The 17921-nt window shown below is 49.5% G+C and overlaps 1 protein-coding gene across 1 annotated transcript in view; it reads right to left on the reverse strand.

Moving 5' to 3' along the window:
• COPG2 (COPI coat complex subunit gamma 2) overlaps positions 1-12787 on the reverse strand; it is a 42509-nt gene extending 29722 nt beyond the window's left edge. Inside the window, exons 1-7 of the mRNA XM_063134613.1 lie at positions 12682-12787; positions 10826-10878; positions 9357-9437; positions 7062-7133; positions 4604-4683; positions 2855-2930; positions 661-753 (exon numbers count right to left, since the gene is read on the reverse strand). Of these exons, the coding sequence (XP_062990683.1) occupies positions 661-753; positions 2855-2930; positions 4604-4683; positions 7062-7133; positions 9357-9437; positions 10826-10878; positions 12682-12718 (492 nt within the window). The 5' untranslated portion in view covers positions 12719-12787. The remainder of the gene's footprint in view (positions 1-660; positions 754-2854; positions 2931-4603; positions 4684-7061; positions 7134-9356; positions 9438-10825; positions 10879-12681) is intronic.
• Positions 12788-17921: the final 5134 nt, after the last annotated feature.

Here is a 17921-nt window from a genome sequence, read left to right on the forward strand (position 1 = left end):
TTCAGGTAATCAATCAGAATCCGTTTCGGACCTAGAGGAGGCAGCGCCAGACACCAGCCAGCCTGTACCAGTGGGGGAGGAAGCTCTCACGAGCGATACTCCAGCTGGGAGTCAGCCCTCTCCAGAGCTTATCTCCTCAAGGCCAAATCCTACACACTCAGTGGGAAGTGAGCTTGCTTCCGGAGGAGAGTGCTCCACCAAGCTAGCTGACGCTAGGGTCCACTGGAAGCTCAAACACGCAGAGCGGAAGGAAGGTGTGAGAAAGTCAGTCCGACTAGGATTGCGCCAGAACCTGCCTCCGCACCAGGCTCTCTGAAGTTACGAGCCTTTGGGAAGGGGCTTCCTGTTCTCCTTGGTTGGACAATCGTCTCACTTAAGTTTGCATAGTTTTGCCTAGGGGGACATTCCCAAGAGATTAGACTCTCTTCAGGTAGGAGAGATGTTTGCTGATTAATAAAAGCTTTGTGGATTACCTAGCAGGCCTCGTCATTTGCCTCCCATCAAAAGCAGGAGTGTTCCGAGAAACACGACAATATAGATGGAAAAGCAGTTGCCCAGGAACCAACAGGTCACTCTCTCTCTCTCACACACACACCCTCCACCCAGTTGTTGAGCAGAATTAATCCATCCAGACGACGGCCATGACACTGCTTCACTTACTAAGGAAGACACCAGCGCCGAACTGGATACACTGGGGACTTTATCCACAATGGCTTGTTTCATGTACCTCTCAATAGCTTGCAGCATCGTTCCCTGCGAAATCAAGGAGAAAACAACAATGGGGATGGATCTCTAAGCAGCACATTTGCCAGAAATACGAAAAGACGGAATTGCATCGTCTCAGGATCGTTTGTGTTCTGCAAGTTCAAACAGAACCTGATAAAGAATCACAGAATAGTAGAGCTGGAAGGGGCCTACAAGGCCATCGAGTCCAACCCCCTGCTCAATGCACTGATCTTGGCCTCGATTCCTAAGGGGTTCACGTTCCTTTTTAAAAATAAAAGCTTCTCGTCTTCCCACTTATGAAAATAACCACACGGACGGCGCTTGCTGCTAGCTCCTGTGTTCAGTAGGTCACGGTTCTGGGTCTGGCGTTGCGTCTTTCCATCACCGTCACAAAGCCCCCTTTAACTATCTCCAGACGTTCTTCCCCCAACACCACTCACCTTTTCTTATCATTTATTTCATTTTTAAATGTGCTTTTTCAAAAATTAGGCAACACGGTTTTTAAAAAAAGAAGTTTAAGCCTTTAAAAAGGGTCTTGAAAAAGCTACATTTTACTAACGCTGAAGAACGACATTGGGACGGAAGCGCAGAATTGGAAGGTTGTGTGAACGGGCCTGCCCCGGATCGGTTAAGCTCTAAACAAGGATCTGCCCTCTCCGTCTGCACACATTTGAAGAGGTGATCTGGGTCCAGAGCCCAAAAGCCAAGGACCAGATTGCCACGGGATAACCCGTAACCTACGGCCTTGAAAATGGACAGCGCTAAACTTCAGATTAATTATTATTATTACTATTACCGTATTTCTTCAATTCTAAGACGCACTTTTTTCCCTAAATAAACAGCTCTAAAAATGGAGTGCGTCTTAGAATCGATGGCGTCTTAGAACCGAAGCAATATGGTAGATGCAAAAAGACTCTATCCTATTAAAAAACGGTCTGAAACATCCATTCTCTCTAGCTTTATTGCTTTTAGAAAGCTGAGCAAGCAGGGCTTTTTAAGATTGCTTTGCAGGTTGATTGGGGCCTACAGCGCGCCCCGTGCAGCTCCGGCCCTCGTCAGCTGCGCCGGGAAGACACGTGGCTCCAAGAGTCAGGAGGCTCACCACCCCCAAGCACCGCTCCCCCCCCCCAGCCGCCGCGCTGGGAAGTGCGCGTCCCGCCTGGAACTCCTTACGCCCGCGGAAAAACCTGTGCCCGGAGGCTAAAGAAGTGCTGCTCCACCCAAGCTGCTCTCACGCGGCAGCTCCAGCTCCAGCCGTCTCTCTCCTCCGCGTGCAGGCAGGCCTCCAAAAGAGGAAGTTCCTGCAGCAGCCGCGAGCCAGGCGAGCCAAGAGGAGCTGGGAGGGTAAGCGCCTGGTTTTTTGCTTACCCCTAAGCCCCTCCCAGCCCAGTGGCACCAAAACCCAGCTCTTTCTAAGATATTTCTAAGAAATTTCTAAGAAATTCTACTCATAAAAGATATTCTAAGAAATTTATTTTTTCTTAGAATCAAAGCTTTTTTTTTCTGTTGGTGGTACTGAAATTAGCGTGCGCCTTAGAATCGATGGCGTCTTACAATCGAAGAAATACGGGTACATTTATATACCGCCCCATAGCTGAAGCTCTCTGGGCGGTTTACAAAAATGAAAACACTGAACATTAAAAACAGATACACAAAACCATTAAAAGCATAAAACCAGGTTAGATGCAATATCCATTTAAAACAAATGTTCTGGGTAGGTTAAAAACTCGACACACGTTGTTAAATGCCTCGAAGAAGTTTAGGCTCGGCTCTCATGAGTTTTGTGAGAACAATGTGTTCACCAAGCTTCTCCTCCTGCAGTTTGGGGGTGGGGGTGGGGGAACAATTCACATGTCCAGGTGGAGCAAGAGAGACAGTGGCCTGAAAGTGGATCCGTGCAGATTTTAACACATTGTCAAGCAGCTCAAATTGTGGTTCCTGCTTATAGGCAACACTTCCTTAAAGCCATGGAAAAAATGACCGGAAGGCAGAGGAAAGGGGGGGGAGAGAAATATTTCGGGACGACGCATTGGAGGGAAGACGCCTTGGTGACAAAACTGGAATTTCATTAAGTTTGGGCTTAATGTTGCAAGCAAAGACTTTCAGGACGGGAAGATTCTGTACTTACGTCCGTGATCCGGCAGAGCGCCCTAATGGCCGGGCCTCGGTACACGTCTTCTTTCCCCGTCATGTCTTTGGTCAAGCTGGAAGAGTGAAGGCAGGGAGGGGTCTGTTTCACACAGTGCTCTTTGCAGGACACAGGTGGGCATGAGTTCAGCCACCCATGCATCATCGTAAGAACATCAGAAGTGCCCTGCTGGATCAGACCAAGGGTCTATGTAGTCCAGCACTCTGATCACACAGGCGTCAGCCAGGGACCAACAAGCAAGCCAAGTGCAACAGCACCCTCCCACCCATGTTCCCCAGCAACTGCTGCACACAGGCTTACTGCCTCGGATACTGGAGGTAGTATACAACCATCAGGGCTAGTAGCCATGGATAGCCTTCGTCTCCAGGAATTGATCCAACCCCCTTTTAAAGCCATCCAGATTGGTGGCCGTCACTACATCTTCTGGTAGTGAGTTCCATAGTTTAACTCTGCGCTGTGTGAAGAAGTGCTTCCTTTTATTTGTCTTGAATCTCCCACCCATCAGCTTCATGGGATGACCCCACTGGGTTCTAGTATTTTGAGAGAGGGAGAAAAATGTCTCCCTGTCCACATTCTCCACACCAGGCATAATTTTGTACACCTCTATCATGTCTCCCCTCAGCCTCCTTTTTTCCAAGCTAAACAATCCCAGACTAGATTCCTATAATGCCCTCAAACACGGGGCTGGCTTTGAAGACCGCCGGAAAATTCAGTCGCCCAAAATGCGGCAGCCGGACATTTTTCTGTCGCTTGCAGGTTAGAGCACATTTTCCCAATCTTACAACAGCTCCACGGGCTTCCTTTTGCTTCCAGGCTCAATTCAAAGTGGTTCTTTTGGTCTTTAAAGTCCTAAAAAGCTCCCGGGGATACGATGGGGGCATGTCACCTCATCAGGAGAAGCTCCACAATTTTCACTGTACACCTCGAGACGCCCCCTCAGATGACAAAGACACAATTGGAACGGTGTGTCTCATACATGCGAGTTGTCTCCTCAGGAGCAAGCACAGGTTTGCCTTCGTGCCGTGTGTGAAACAGCCCCTTAGATGGCAGAAAAGGCTGCATAACAATGAACTGTGGCAAACCGCCCAGAGAGCTTCGACTACTGGGTGGTATAGAAATGAAATGTAGGGCTGTGCATGACCCCCCTCCCCCGAACCACTTCGGATCTCAATCCGGACCTTCCGGATCGGGCCTGAACTGGTTCGGGTCAATCCGGAACCACCCCACCCCCAACCCAGAGGTCCGCATCGATATTCAGACGCCATTTTGCCCCCCCCTTCACACTTACCTGCCTCCGTGGCGGACAGCGAAGGCAGGTAAGTGGGGAAGGGGGGACAAAATGGCGGCAGAATAAGCCCCCCTTCCCCGACTCCACTGCCGTCGCACATGGACCACGGCGGCGGAGCCAGGTAAGCCCCCCATCCCACTTCCCTGGCTCCGCCGCGGTCTGTGTGGCTGCTTCAACTGCCGCCAATGCCTAAGGCCGGAACTAGGCTGTGGAACTGGGTTTAGGAGGTCCGGATCGGCCCGCTTCGCTTCGGATTCGGGGATCCGAAACAGAGTGGAGCACACCCCTAATGAAATGATCGTTCCAAAACAACAGCACACGAGAGACAGGGAGGTTGACTAGCCCAACCCTACTGACCGAAGCCAGGGCCTCCACGCCCAACTGAACGCCAGGAGAAAAATTTGGGGAGGCCCCAATCATTGAGATGAGAACACTGTTACCTGCTGGTCACGATGATAACATCCTCCGAAATGTTGGCCATCTCTTTGATAGTGAGGTAACACATCCTCCTTAAGGTTTGCTGCGGAAAGAGCAGGATTAGGCCGAAACACCCCGCAAAGTCAACCCTGGAAACACCAACTACTCTCACAGGTATGCGAGAGACAGGAGAGAATCCGCGCTGTATTCTGGGGTTATGGTCAAGGACATCGTCATGACACGTCTCTCAAGACGGAAGGTGGACCTTTCTAAGGGAGAAGGGCAGACCGTGAGTATCCTGCCTTTCTGTTCCTAAAACGAGAGGCCACTTACCCTTGTTTAAAAGGAAAAGGAAAGGAACCTCTCGTGCAAGCACTGAGTCATTGCTGACTCTTGGAGGGACGCCAGCTTTCACTGATGTTTTCTTGGCAGGCCTTATAGCGGGGTGGTTTGCCGTTGCCTTCCCCGGCCATTATTCCCTTTCCCCCAGCTAACTGAGTGCTCATTTTACCGACCTTGGGAGGGTGGAAGGCTGAGTCGACCCGAGCCCGCTGCCTGAAACCTACTTCCACTGGGATCGAACTCAGGCCGTGGGGAGAGTTTCAGCTGCAGAAACTGCTGCTTTACCGCTCTGCGCCACACGAGGCTCATCCTCGTTTAAAACATCCCTATAAAACTCATTTTAAAAAAGGAGACCTGGTTGAATCCAACATCAGTCCAACTCAGCCATCCCCAATCTGGTGACCCCCCAAGGGGGGGGGATTATGTGAGCTGAAGTCCAACACATCAAGAAGGCCAGTCTAACTGAAGTGCCGCCTATTTCAATGGGTCTGCTCTAAGTAGGGCCAACACTGGATACAACCCAAAAGCTGTAATATTAGGTTTTCAGCAGAACGTAGACACATCAAAGTTAACTCATGGATTGCCCAGCCAAATGCATACCTGAACAGGAATGCTTGGCCTGTATTCTAAAGGCAGAGAGAGATAAATAGAGAGAGAATGATAGAATAGAAGAGTTGGAAGGGGCCTCTAAGGCCATCGAGTCCAACCCCCTGCTCAATGCAGGAATCCACCCTAAAGCATCCCTGACAGATGGTTGTCCAGCTGCCTCTTGAAGGCCTCTAGGGTGGGAGAGCTCCCTAGGTCATTGATTCCATTGTCGTACTGCTCTAACCATCAGGAAGTTTTTCCTGATGTCCAGCCAGAATTACAACTTCCTGTAACTTGAGCCCGTTATTCCGTGTCCTGCACTCTGGGATGACTGAGAAGAGATCTTGGCCCTCCTCTGTGTGACGACCTTTCAAGAAATGACGTCAGCTGGGTCTCCTGGGGCTAGGAGATCCAGAACCAAGAAGGCGTTAATGCACATTCCCACTCGGCTAACTTCAGGTGAGAGTGGGATGAAAGGCAGGGCCTCCACTGAAGATCTAAACCTGCCTTCCCCAACTTGGTGCCCTCCAGGTATGTTGTTCTACCATCGGCCATGCTGGCTGGAAGATGCTGGGTGTCACCGTCCAATGCAGCTGGAGGGCACCAGGTTGGGGAAATGCTCTGACTGTGCAGGTAGGTCTAGAGCAGCCTTCCTCAACCTGGGGCGCTCCAGATGTGTTGGACTACAACTCCCAGAATGCCCCAGCCAACTGGCTGGGGCATTCTGGGAGGTGCAGTCCAACACATCTGGAGTGCTCCAGGTTGAGGAAGGCTGGTCTAGAGGGAAGGAGGTGGTGGTGGTGTTTCAAGCTTCTCCCATCAGTCCTCTCCATCTGCAAACATCTTGACCGGTCCATAAACAGCAGCGCCACCCAACCCGCCCATCCTCCCCCTGCGATAAACTGGACAGGCCCTGCCTCCACTCTCTGCCTGTTGTGATGGCCCCATTGTACTACGGATGCTCTTCAGCGCAGGGCACCTGGAGGGGGACCTTAAAGGACACTGGAAGTCCACACAAGCTCTGGTCCTTTTCTTTTCGACAATCCTAGGTCTGGACCTAGGACAAAAGAAAGCACTACAAACCAACCGCCGGGTTTTGCTAACACTCTTGGGGAAGCCGAAGTGTTTACTGGACAACTCCTAGGAAAAGCCTGCACAATACAGACCACGGATCCCTGTGCACTAGTGCTTTTTTAAAATCCATCTTTTGTATCAGGTGCAACAGTGAGAATTTAATTCTGCAGAAAATGGGCCAGCATTCTTGATTAATAGAAAAATGGGGGGGGGGGGGGAATAGGCCCGGATGCCATTCACAGAGACAGACTAATTTGTACCCTAATCTCTTTTGAATCTTGTACCGTTAAATTTATTTATTTATTACATTTCTATACCGCCCAATAGCCGAAGCTCTCTGGGCGGTTCACAAATTTAGACACATTTGGTTGTGAAAATCCCATACAGAAAACTTAAAAACAACAACTCAAGGACTCTTCATGTAGTCAAGAGGAAGGGGGAGAGGAAATCGCCTGTCCTGGAGCATTAGCCACTTACATCATTTGACTGGAATAACCTTGTCATTGCAAAGAAGGCCTCTGTGGCTTCTGTTGTTCCAAAATGTTCACCCTAAAGAGGAAAAGAAACCAAAGAACATCAAACATGAAGCTAACGTGCATTAAAAATAAAAAAAAAATGTTCGGTGAAGATTGTTTTTTAGCTCCAAAAATCTCTTTCAGCTGTATTCATTTCAGGTGACTCGAGAACTACCTAGAACGTGCACTGACTGCAGATTGCTGCCACGTCACACTTAAGAATATGAGAAGAGCCCTGATGCTGGATCAGACCAAGGGTCCATCTAGTCCAGCACTCTGTTCACACAGTGGCCAACCAGCTGTTGACTAGGGACCACAAAGCAGGGCACAGTGCAACAGCACCCTCCCACCCATGTTCCCCAGCAACTGGTGCACACAGGCTTACTGCCTCTGATACTGGCGATAGTACACAACCATCAGGGCTAGTAGCCATGGATAGCCTTCTCCTCCAGGAATTGATCCAACCCCCTTTTAAAACCATCCAAATTGGTGGCCATCACTACAGCTTGTGGTAGCGGGTTCCATAATTTAAATATTTCAAGAGACCAAACCCCCAATTGTTCACGCACACAGCTTTACACACAGTTTTACAGACTCCGATGGATCATAAAACAGCATGAAAGTTGACTGCCCAACAGCTTCGTATGAATGCGGAAATACCTTGAGCTTTTTGTGAACCGCCCAGAGCGCTTCGGCTAATGGGCGGTATAAAAATGTAACAAATAAATAATACATCTTGTGGTAGTGAGTTCCATAATTCAACTATGCACTGTGTGAAGACGTCCTTCCTTTCATTCTTCCTGAATCTCCTACCGATCAGCTTCACTTACTCCTACTGCAAGGGATGGGGATCAATTTTAACAGCAAAAGGGGAAAGTGGGTGGGGAGAGGGTTTGCACTCCTCACATGCACAACCCTTTTGCTTTTAAAATTGGGCCCCATCCCGTTTTTGTCCCCTTTAGTCCCTCTTCCCAGGATTTTTTCACACAGCAAGTAGTAGTTCTTGTTTATTCATTCAGTCGCTTCCGACTCTTCGTGACTTCATGGACCAGCCCACGCCAGAGCTTTCTGTCGGCTGTCGCCACCCCCAGCTCCCCCAAGGTCGAGTCCGTCACCTCCAGAATATCATCCCTCCATCTTGCCCTTGGTCGGCCCCTCTTCCTTTTGCCTTCCACTTTCCCTAGCATCAGCCTCTTCTCCAGGGTATCCTGTCTTCTCATTATGTGGCCAAAGTACTTCAGTTTTGCCTTGAATACCATTCCCTCAAGTGAGCAGTCTGGCTTTATTTCCTGGAGTATGGACTGGTTGGATCTTCTTGCAGTCCACGGCACTCTCAGAATTTTCCTCCAACACCACAGTTCAAAAGCATCTCTCTTCCTTCGCTCAGCTTTCCTTATGGTCCAGCTCTCGCAGCCATAGGTTACTACGGGGAATACCGTTGCTTTAACTATGCGGACCTTTGTTGTCAGTGTGGTGTCTCTGCTCTTAACTATTTTATCGAGATTTGTCATTGCTCTCCTCCCAAGAAGTCAACGTCTTCTGATTTCCTGGCTGCAGTCAGCGTCTGCAGTAATCTTTGCACCCAGAAATACAAAGTCTGTCACTGCCTCCGCGTTTTCTCCCTCTATTTGCCAGTTATCAATCAAGCTGGTTGCCATAACCTTGGTGAATTTGGCTACTAGGAGGAGGGCTTTCTCCGCTGTGGCACCCCGGCTGTGGAACGAGCTCCCCAGAGAGGTCCGCCTGGCGCCTACACTGTACTCCTTCCGTCGCCAGCTGAAGACCTTTTTATTCTCTCAGCATTTTAACACTTAATTTAAACTTAAATTTAAATTTTACTTCAGTATCTAACTCTGTATTTTAAGCTTATTTCGATTTTGCTGCGTGGTTTTTATCCTGGTTGTGCTTTTTATACTGTATTTTGTATTTGTGCTTTTAACCTGTTGGTTGTTTTATTATAGTTTTAATTTTTGTGAACCGCCCAGAGAGCTTCAGCTATTGGGTGGTATAAAAATGTAATAAATAAATAAATAAAGCCACAGGGAAGGAAGCCAAAGGAGGGGAGGGTTCAGTTATTCTCACCACCCCCACCACAACCAGCTCCGGCTTTTAAAATCAGACCTGCTGCCCCACACCCGTTTCTATGAGACCGGGACAGTTCCATGACACACACACAGCTGCCACCGTCACTTCTGGTTCGACCCTGACTCATCAGCCAACGCCTGCAACTGAATTGCGTGAAAGCGACTGCATTTACCTGGTTCAGCAAGTAAAGGATCTTGGTCAGTATGTGCAGACATCTTCTTGGATTTATGGGGGTCTCGTTAAAGATACGTGCCTGTGTGGAAATAAAAGAAACGGTGTAGAAAACAGGGATAACAGTTAAGACAGCCTTCCCCAACCTGGTGCCCTCCAGAGTTGACCTGCAACTCCCAGCACCCCATGCCAAGATGGCCAACAGTGAGGAATGCTGGGAGCTGCAGTCCAGGACATCTGGGGTGCACCAGGTTGGAGATGGCTGCAGAGTCCCTTTTGCTCCCCTCCTCCAGCAGCTCCTTCTCCTAGAGCTCGACAGCAGCAGCTAAGTGAGCCTCCAGCCCTCACTCCGAGAAAATACTCCTTGCAAATACCTCCCAGGCAACAAGCTGCAGCACCTCTTGATTTTTATACCTGCAGGTATCATTTTTAAACAACATGGAATGTTTGCAAAATACTGAAAGGTGATACTTAGATTTGTGACACCCATACAACATGCAGAAGACCCTTCCAGCTGAAGACCTGATGGTGTAAACATAGCCACGGCACACTTGGCCAAAGACGGGGTTAGCTACTTCACGCTGGATCTAAATCTACCCAAATTGTAAGCCAAATCGTTTGGGGAGGGGGCACAATTCCCATGATCCCTAACCACTGGCTCTACTAGCCAGGGCTGATGGGAGTCGCGGCCCTCCAGATGTGTTGGCCTGCAAGCTGCCCACTCCTGATCTTTTATCCTTTTTATCAGAATCATAGAATAGTAGAGTTGGAAGGGGCCTACAAGGCCATCGAACCCAACCCCTTGCTCAATGCAGGAATCCACCCTAAAGCATCCCTGACAGATGGTTGTCCAGCTGCCTCTTGAAGGCCTCTAGTGTGGGAGAGCCCACCACCTCCCTAGTGAACTGATTCCATTGTCATACTGCTCTAACAGTCAGGAAGTTTTTCCTGATGTCCAGCTGGAATCTGGCTTCCTTTAACTTGAGCCTGTTATTCCGTGTTCTGCACTCTGGGAGGATCGAGAAGAGATCCTGGCCCTCCTCTGTGTGACAACCTTTTAAGTATTTGGAGAGTGCTATCATGTCTCCATTTCTCCTGACTCTCCAGTGCCAGCAGCCATCCTTCTCTGCAGAAACCTGGTGCTTGGGGCTGAGAAGTCAGCAGCCCCGTTCAGACAACACGCTAAACCATGCTGCTTAACCACAAAATGGTTAAAGGAACCATTTTGTGATTAAGCAGCATGGTTTAGCGTGTTGTCTGAACGGGGCCCACGGCTGCCTGACAGCCACAAAGGCAGGTCCAAGGGAAGTAGTTGTAGAAAGGTCTGGCAGAGACTTGGTGGGCCAGCAGTGGCCCGTTTAGGGAAGAGAAGCCTAGCTGGCCACCAGCTCTGATCTGCACACCCCAAACTTGATTGCAAAAAGAGGCTGTTGCCTAGAAGAAAGGATGTAAAGAAAGACTCAGTCGTACCTCCTGGAGAATGGCACTCTTTTCCAAATGCTGGAAGGGATTTGAGCCACTACCTGAAAAATAAAGCACTGTGTTGGGCAGACGTCCAGGTGCTAGCAAGGAACAGAACCCCACAGTGACATTTCTGTAAACCAGTTTTCAAACAGCGGTCAGAAGAAAAAGGCTCACAGGGTAACTCCAGGAGAAAATTAGCGCTCCCCTGACAGACAGCTTGCCCTGACACTAGCAAACTTCTTCTGCAACGCCAAAAGGTGTTTTAAGCGAGTCTGCTGTCAGGCAGAACAGTGGCGAGGATGTGCTGCCTCCAGTATCCCAGTCAGCCTGTGTGCACCAGTTGCTGGGGAACATGGGTGGAAGGGTGCTGTTGCACCGTGTCCTGCTTTGTGGGTCCCTGGCCGATGGCTGGTGGGCCCCTGTGTGAACAGAGTGCTGGATTAGATCGACCCTTGGTCTGATCCAGCCTGGCACTTCTGATGTTCCTGTGAGGATGCCCGCCCAGCAGTCCACTCTAAAACAGCCTTGCCCAACTTGTTGCCCCCCCCCCCGGATGTGTTGGATTGCAACTCCCATCACTGCAGCTCCCATTATCCCCAGCTGGATCCTCCCGCTTAAACGGGATGGCCCAACTCAGACTGTTTGCCACAGCAGAGGCCTGGCATACCAACAGCTATTCTGCATGATAGCTAAACTGAGACAGTACCTAGCCTTCCCAAACCACCGGCCATACCAGCTGGGGATGGTGGGAGTTGCAGTCTAACCCCTTTGGAGGACACCAAGTGGAGGAAGGCTGCAGTTAGCCTCAGTGTCAGAAGCGCTAGCAAGAGCAGGGGAGTGATCTATTTATTTCTGTATCATTTAATTTAAAATACAGGTCTATGCTGCCTTTCTACCAAGGCAACCGAGAAGGCTTATGATTTCCCCCTGCCTTCCTGCTCTTCCGGCAGGCTTTCCGGAAGCATCCTGGTGGCTGAATTTGGACTGGGCAGGCCCCTGGTCCACCCTGCAGGGCTCTTCTTAGGACTCCGTTCCCACCGGAGCCTTGCTGATAGCCATGAAGCAGCCAAGAGGGCTACTTTTTGTGCACCGCCCAGAAAGCTTCGGCTATTGGGCAGTATAAAAATGTAATAAATAAATAAATACCGGACTGCACAGACAAACGTGGCCTCTGTGAGGGGAAACAAATCCTTACAGACACACGGCCACCTCCCTGCGTGTAAAACCCTAGCACAGCCTTCCCCAACCTGGCGCCCTCCAGATGTGTTGGACTACAACTCCCATCACTCGCAGTTTGGGGGTGATGGGTTTTGTGGTCCTGCAGGTCTGTAGGGCCGTGCTGGCTGCAGCTAGTGCAGCTCATATCCCAGCACACGAGGTTGGGGAGGAAGGGCGATATAAAAGCGAGAGGTTCGAGCCCAGCTCGTTCCCTGAGATGCTACCTTTTTTCCTTGCAGGGCGCTTTACATTTTATTTGTCGCCTCCCTGTACTGTTTATTGACGGGAACAACTTGTACCCCGCTTTGTCTGATAACTCAAAGCGGCTAACGAGACACTGACACAGGGGGGAAAAACACACACAAGAAAAGAACGGTGGAAGATACGCGATGCGCCGCCGCCCCCCGCAGTCCGAAATGGTATCGCCCAACCCACCTGCCCCCTTCGGCAGAGGGACCGCTTGGATCCGTCCTGAGGGAGCTCCGCCCAGGCCACGCCCAAAGAGGGCGTGGCAATTGCCCTCCCGCCCTCAGGGGGCGCTACGGGGCTTCCGGCCCTCCGGCGGAGGGGCTTCCCATCCCTGCCGGGCCTCGGCGGCCGACCCGCCGCACCCCCGCGGCCCACCCGCCGGCCCAGGCGCCTACCAGCCTCCTCATCCTTCTTATCGAACTTCTTGATCATGGCGGCGGCAGCGGCCTGCTGGCTTCTGGCCGCTTACCTCAGCCTCCAACCGCTCACAACCCGGGCAGGAAGTCCCGCCCTAGCCGAGTCCTCTTGCCTTTTACGCCATTGGCTCGCGAAGACGCCACTCAGGACGGGGCCACGCCCACTCTTCCGCCTCCGCCGCTGACGTATTGACGCAGCCTGCGAACAGGCGGAAGGACGCCCTGGTCCTCATTTGCATGCGGCGCGCCCCAATGCCGTCCGTTGTGGCCACGCCCCTCCCACAGCTGACTAAACCCCAGGAGGGGAGGGGGGGAGCAAGGGAGCCGCCGGCTATTTAAAGGGACAGCGGCCTCCCTGGGTGGGGGTACGTTTTCTTCCATCGAGCCTCCTGGGCCAGGCTGGCTGGGGGAGGAGGCCGCAGAACCAAGGATTTGGGGGTCACATTTTATTATGGCACAAGCTACACGGTTTCTCTCTCTCTCTCTTTGCAGGTGTGCGTGTGTGTGTATATACACCTGAGGACCACACTGAATACATCTGATGAAATGGGCTCAAATAATCCATAAAAACCTATTGCATAATACATTTAGGAACACAGGAAGAGGCCTCATAACTGAGTCAGACCATTGGGCTACCTAGCCTGTTGTTTATTCGTTCAGTCGCTTCCAACTCTTCGTGATTTCGTGGAGCAGTGACAGAGCTTTCTGTCGGCTGTCGCCACCCCCAGCTCCCCCAAGGTCGAGTCTGTCACCTCCAGAATATCATCCCTCCATCTTGCCCTTGGTCGGCCCCTCTTCCTTTTGCCTTCCACTTTCCCTAGCATCAGCCTCTTCTCCAGGGGATCCTGTCTTCTCATTATGTGGCCAAAGTACTTCAGTTTTGCCTTTAATACCATTCCCTCAAGTGAGCAGTCTGGCTTTATTTCCTGGAGTATGGACTGGTTGGATCTTCTTGCAGTCCAAGGCACTCTCAGAATTTTCCTCCAACACCACAGTTCAAAAGCATCTCTCTTCCTTCGCTCAGCTTTCCTTATGGTCCAGCTCTCGCAGCCATAGGTTACTACGGGGAATACCATTGCTTTAACTATGCGGACCTTTGTTGTCAGTGTGGTGTCTCTGCTCTTAACTATTTTATCGAGATTTGTCATTGCCCTCCTCCCAAGAAGTCAACGTCTTCTGATTTCCTGGCTGCAGTCAGCGTCTGCAGTAATCTTTCTCCCTCTATTTGCCAGTTATCAATCAAGCTGGTTGCCATAACCTTGGTTTTTTTGAGGTTTAACTGCAACCCCGCTTTTGCACGTTCTTCTTTCACCTTCGTCATAAGGCTCCTCAGCTCCTCCTTACTTTCAGCTATCAAAGTGGTGTCATCTGCATATCTGAGATTGTTAATGTTTCTTCCTGCGATTTTAACTCCAGCCTTGGATTTGTCAAGCCCAGCACATCGCATGATGTGTTCTGCATACAAGTTGAATAGGTAAGGTGAGAGTATACAACCCTGCTGTACTCCTTTACCTATCTTAAACCAGTCCGTTGTTCCGTGGCATGGATGTTGACTGGTAGTGGGATTTTTCAAGCCATATGAAAAGGATGACCGGGGTCCTGTATCTTCAATACTTGTCTAGAAAAGGGGATTTCAGGTGTCCTTTGCATGCATGCAGCACCTCATGCATTCCCCTCTTCATCACAACAGTTAAAGCTGCAGCAGCCCTGCCCTCTTTTGTATCATGTCACTCAGGGCAGGGTTCCTGTAGCTTTTACTGTTGTGATGAAGAGGGAATTTCAGCAGCTGATGCGTGCATACAAAAGACACCTGTGGAAATTCCCTTTTCTATGCAACTGTTAAAGATACAGGAGCCCGGTCCGCCTTTTCATATGGTCACCCTGAAGAAGTTGGGGATTGAACTTGGGTTTTTCTGCATGCAAAACACATGCCGTACCACTGAGCCATGGCCCAGAGGAAGATTTGTTAGTCTTTAAGTTGCCACAAGATTCTTTGTTGCTGGTGGTGGACAAAGGAGTCCTGTGTTCTGTTTAGTGCTGGAGTCAGAGCTGAGTAACTGCTTGATTTTTTTTTAAGCAGCTGTTCTTTGTTCTAGAAGCCCCTGTGCTAGGTGCTAATCTAATTTAATTTGCATAACTTCTTCAGTACTTTGGGTTAAGAATTGCAAACTTCGACACCATGCCGGTTTCTCCTGCTATCACACACAATACTTAACATCAGGCCTGATGACGAGTTTTGGAGGACTTGAAAGTTCATTTTGAACTATCCCTGCTGCACAATCACTAGGCAAACAGGTCCCATTGTGGGTATAAATATAATGTATACCCACAAAAACATACATTGGATTGAAACCCTAATTTAAATCGGACAACTGTGGAATTTACCTTCCTCCCTGACCCCCATCCATAATCAGACTTTCCATGGGCTATCAGTGCATTTCAAATTTACAAAGAAAGAGTTGCATATCCAGGAAGTCTGAACTATTAAATTGATCAGCGCACATTTGGCAAGGAAATGTTTTATGCACAATTTAAGTTACCCAGTAAGGCAGAACAAATATTGTAGTCCAGTTTATCATCAATTATCTATAGTACAATGGGTACATAGGACTAACATTGGATACTGCCCTGGGCTAGCACAGCAAACATGCCAAAATATTTTATTGCTAAATCATGTTGAAAAGAATGATTTAGGCAGTGGGAATAAACATTTGTCTATTAGATGTATATCCCCATTGGGGCTGTAGGTAACTCAGTGGCAGGCCACACCTAGGATGTCCCAATTTCTATTCTCAGCATCTTCAGGTATGGCTGGGAAAAATATCTGCCTGAAATTCTGGAGAACACTGGTTGTCAGTGTAGATAAATGGGACCCTAGATCAGCCTTCCTCAACCTGGGGCACTCCAGATGTGTTGGACTGCATTTCCCAGAATGCCCCAGCCAGCAGAGCTGGCTGGGGCATTCTAGGAGTTGTAGTCCAACACATCTGGAGCACCCCAGGTTGAGGAAGGCTGCCCTAGATGGACCAGTAGTTTGACTCAGCATAAAGTGGCTTCCTTAGATGCTCCCCCTCCCATTGCTCCACAATTCAAGGACACAGACAAGCTGGAGCATGTTCAGAGGAGGGCAACCAGGATGATCAGGGGTCTGGAAACAAAGCCCTATGAAGAGAGACTGAAAGAACTGGGCCTGTTTAGCCTGGAGAAGAGAAGATTGAGGGGAGACATGATAGCACTCTTTAAATACTTGAAAGGTTGTCACACGGAGGAGGGCCAGGATCTCTTCTCCACCATCCCAGAATACAGGACACGGAATAACAGGTACATGACTGTTAGGAGCAGTATGACAATGGAACCAATGACCTAGAGAGGTGGTGGGCTCTCCCACCCTAGAGGCCTTCAAGAAGAAGCTGGACAACCATCTGTCAGGGATGCTTTAGGGTGGATTCCTGCATTTTATTTATTTATTGCACTTATATACCGCTCCCATAGCCAGGGCTCTCTAGGCGGTTTACAGAAATTCTAAAATTAAACAGTTAATTAAATGCTTAATTAAAATTAATTAACATTGAGCAGAGGGTTGGATTCGATGGCCTTGTAGGTCCCTTCCAACTCTGCTATTCTATGATTCTAAGTTACAGGAAGCCAGATTCTGGCTGGACATCAGGAAAAACTTCCTGTTAGAGCAGTACGACAATGGAACCAGTTACCTAGGGAGGTTGTGGGCTCTCCCACCCTAGAGGCCTTCAAGAAGAAGCTGGACAACCATCTGTCAGGGATGCTTTAGGGTAAATTCCTGCATTGAGTAGGGGGTTGGACTCAATGGCCTTGTAGGTCCCTTCCAACTCTGCTATTCTATGATTCTAAGTTACAGGAAGCCAGATTCTGGCTGGACATCAGGAAAAACTTCCTGTTAGAGCAGTACGACAATGGAACCAGTTACCTAGGGAGGTTGTGGGCTCTCCCACCCTAGAGGCCTTCAAGAAGAAGCTGGACAACCATCTGTCAGGGATGCTTTAGGGTAAATTCCTGCATTGAGTAGGGGGTTGGACTCAATGGCCTTGTAGGTCCCTTCCAACTCTGCTATTCTATGATTCTAAGTTACAGGAAGCCAGATTCTGGCTGGACATCAGGAAAAACTTCCTGTTAGAGCAGTACGACAATGGAACCAGTTACCTAGGGAGGTTGTGGGCTCTCCCACCCTAGAGGCCTTCAAGAAGAAGCTGGACAACCATCTGTCAGGGATGCTTTAGGGTAAATTCCTGCATTGAGTAGGGGGTTGGACTCAATGGCCTTGTAGGTCCCTTCCAACTCTGCTATTCTATGATTCTAAGTTACAGGAAGCCAGATTCTGGCTGGACATCAGGAAAAACTTCCTGTTAGAGCAGTACGACAATGGAACCAGTTACCTAGGGAGGTTGTGGGCTCTCCCACCCTAGAGGCCTTCAAGAAGAAGCTGGACAACCATCTGTCAGGGATGCTTTAGGGTAAATTCCTGCATTGAGTAGGGGGTTGGACTAAATGGCCTTATAGGTCCCTTCCAACTCTACTATTCTGTGATTCTATCCATCATGACCAAGGAACAAAAATATTGTCAGGAATGCCCTTCAGAAATCTTTTCCTAGGGGAGGTGTATAAAAGGCAATGCAATACAGAGCAGGCAATGTGTTCCCCTTGACCCAGAAATACATAAATTATAGTTAACAAGGACTCTGGTACATCTCTCCGAAATATCCTTAAGGCATTGCTTGAAAGGCATCATCATTCTAGGTTGAGTGGTTGGAGCATACCTTCTGCCTTCAGGATAACAGATGCCCACCCTAGGCCTACACTGGACAAGTGGGAAAAGATCATTCCATAGGGACAAAATAATACTGCATCAAACTTTCAGCATTTTTGGAGTTTGCTATTTGCTTCCTCAGATGCTTGCATACCAGGCAGAGCGACATCATTGCAGCTTTTCACTGGGGCTGTTTCAGCATTACCGCAGGGAGGGGCCGTGGCTCAGTGGCAGAGCACCTGCTTTGCATGCATAAGGTCTCAAATTCAATCCCTGGCATCTCCAGGTAGGGCTGGAAAAACGCCTGCCTGAAATGTGGAGAGAAGGGTTGGCAGTAGAGGAATAAATGGACCAGTGGTCTGATTCAGTATAAGGCAGCGTTCTATGTTTAGCCATTGTTAGGGGAAGAGGAGAAATCAGAAACAGAAACCAGCCAGCC

The sequence above is a fragment of the Elgaria multicarinata genome, chromosome 9, assembly GCF_023053635.1.
Source record: "Elgaria multicarinata webbii isolate HBS135686 ecotype San Diego chromosome 9, rElgMul1.1.pri, whole genome shotgun sequence".
Taxonomy (NCBI): domain Eukaryota; kingdom Metazoa; phylum Chordata; class Lepidosauria; order Squamata; family Anguidae; genus Elgaria; species Elgaria multicarinata.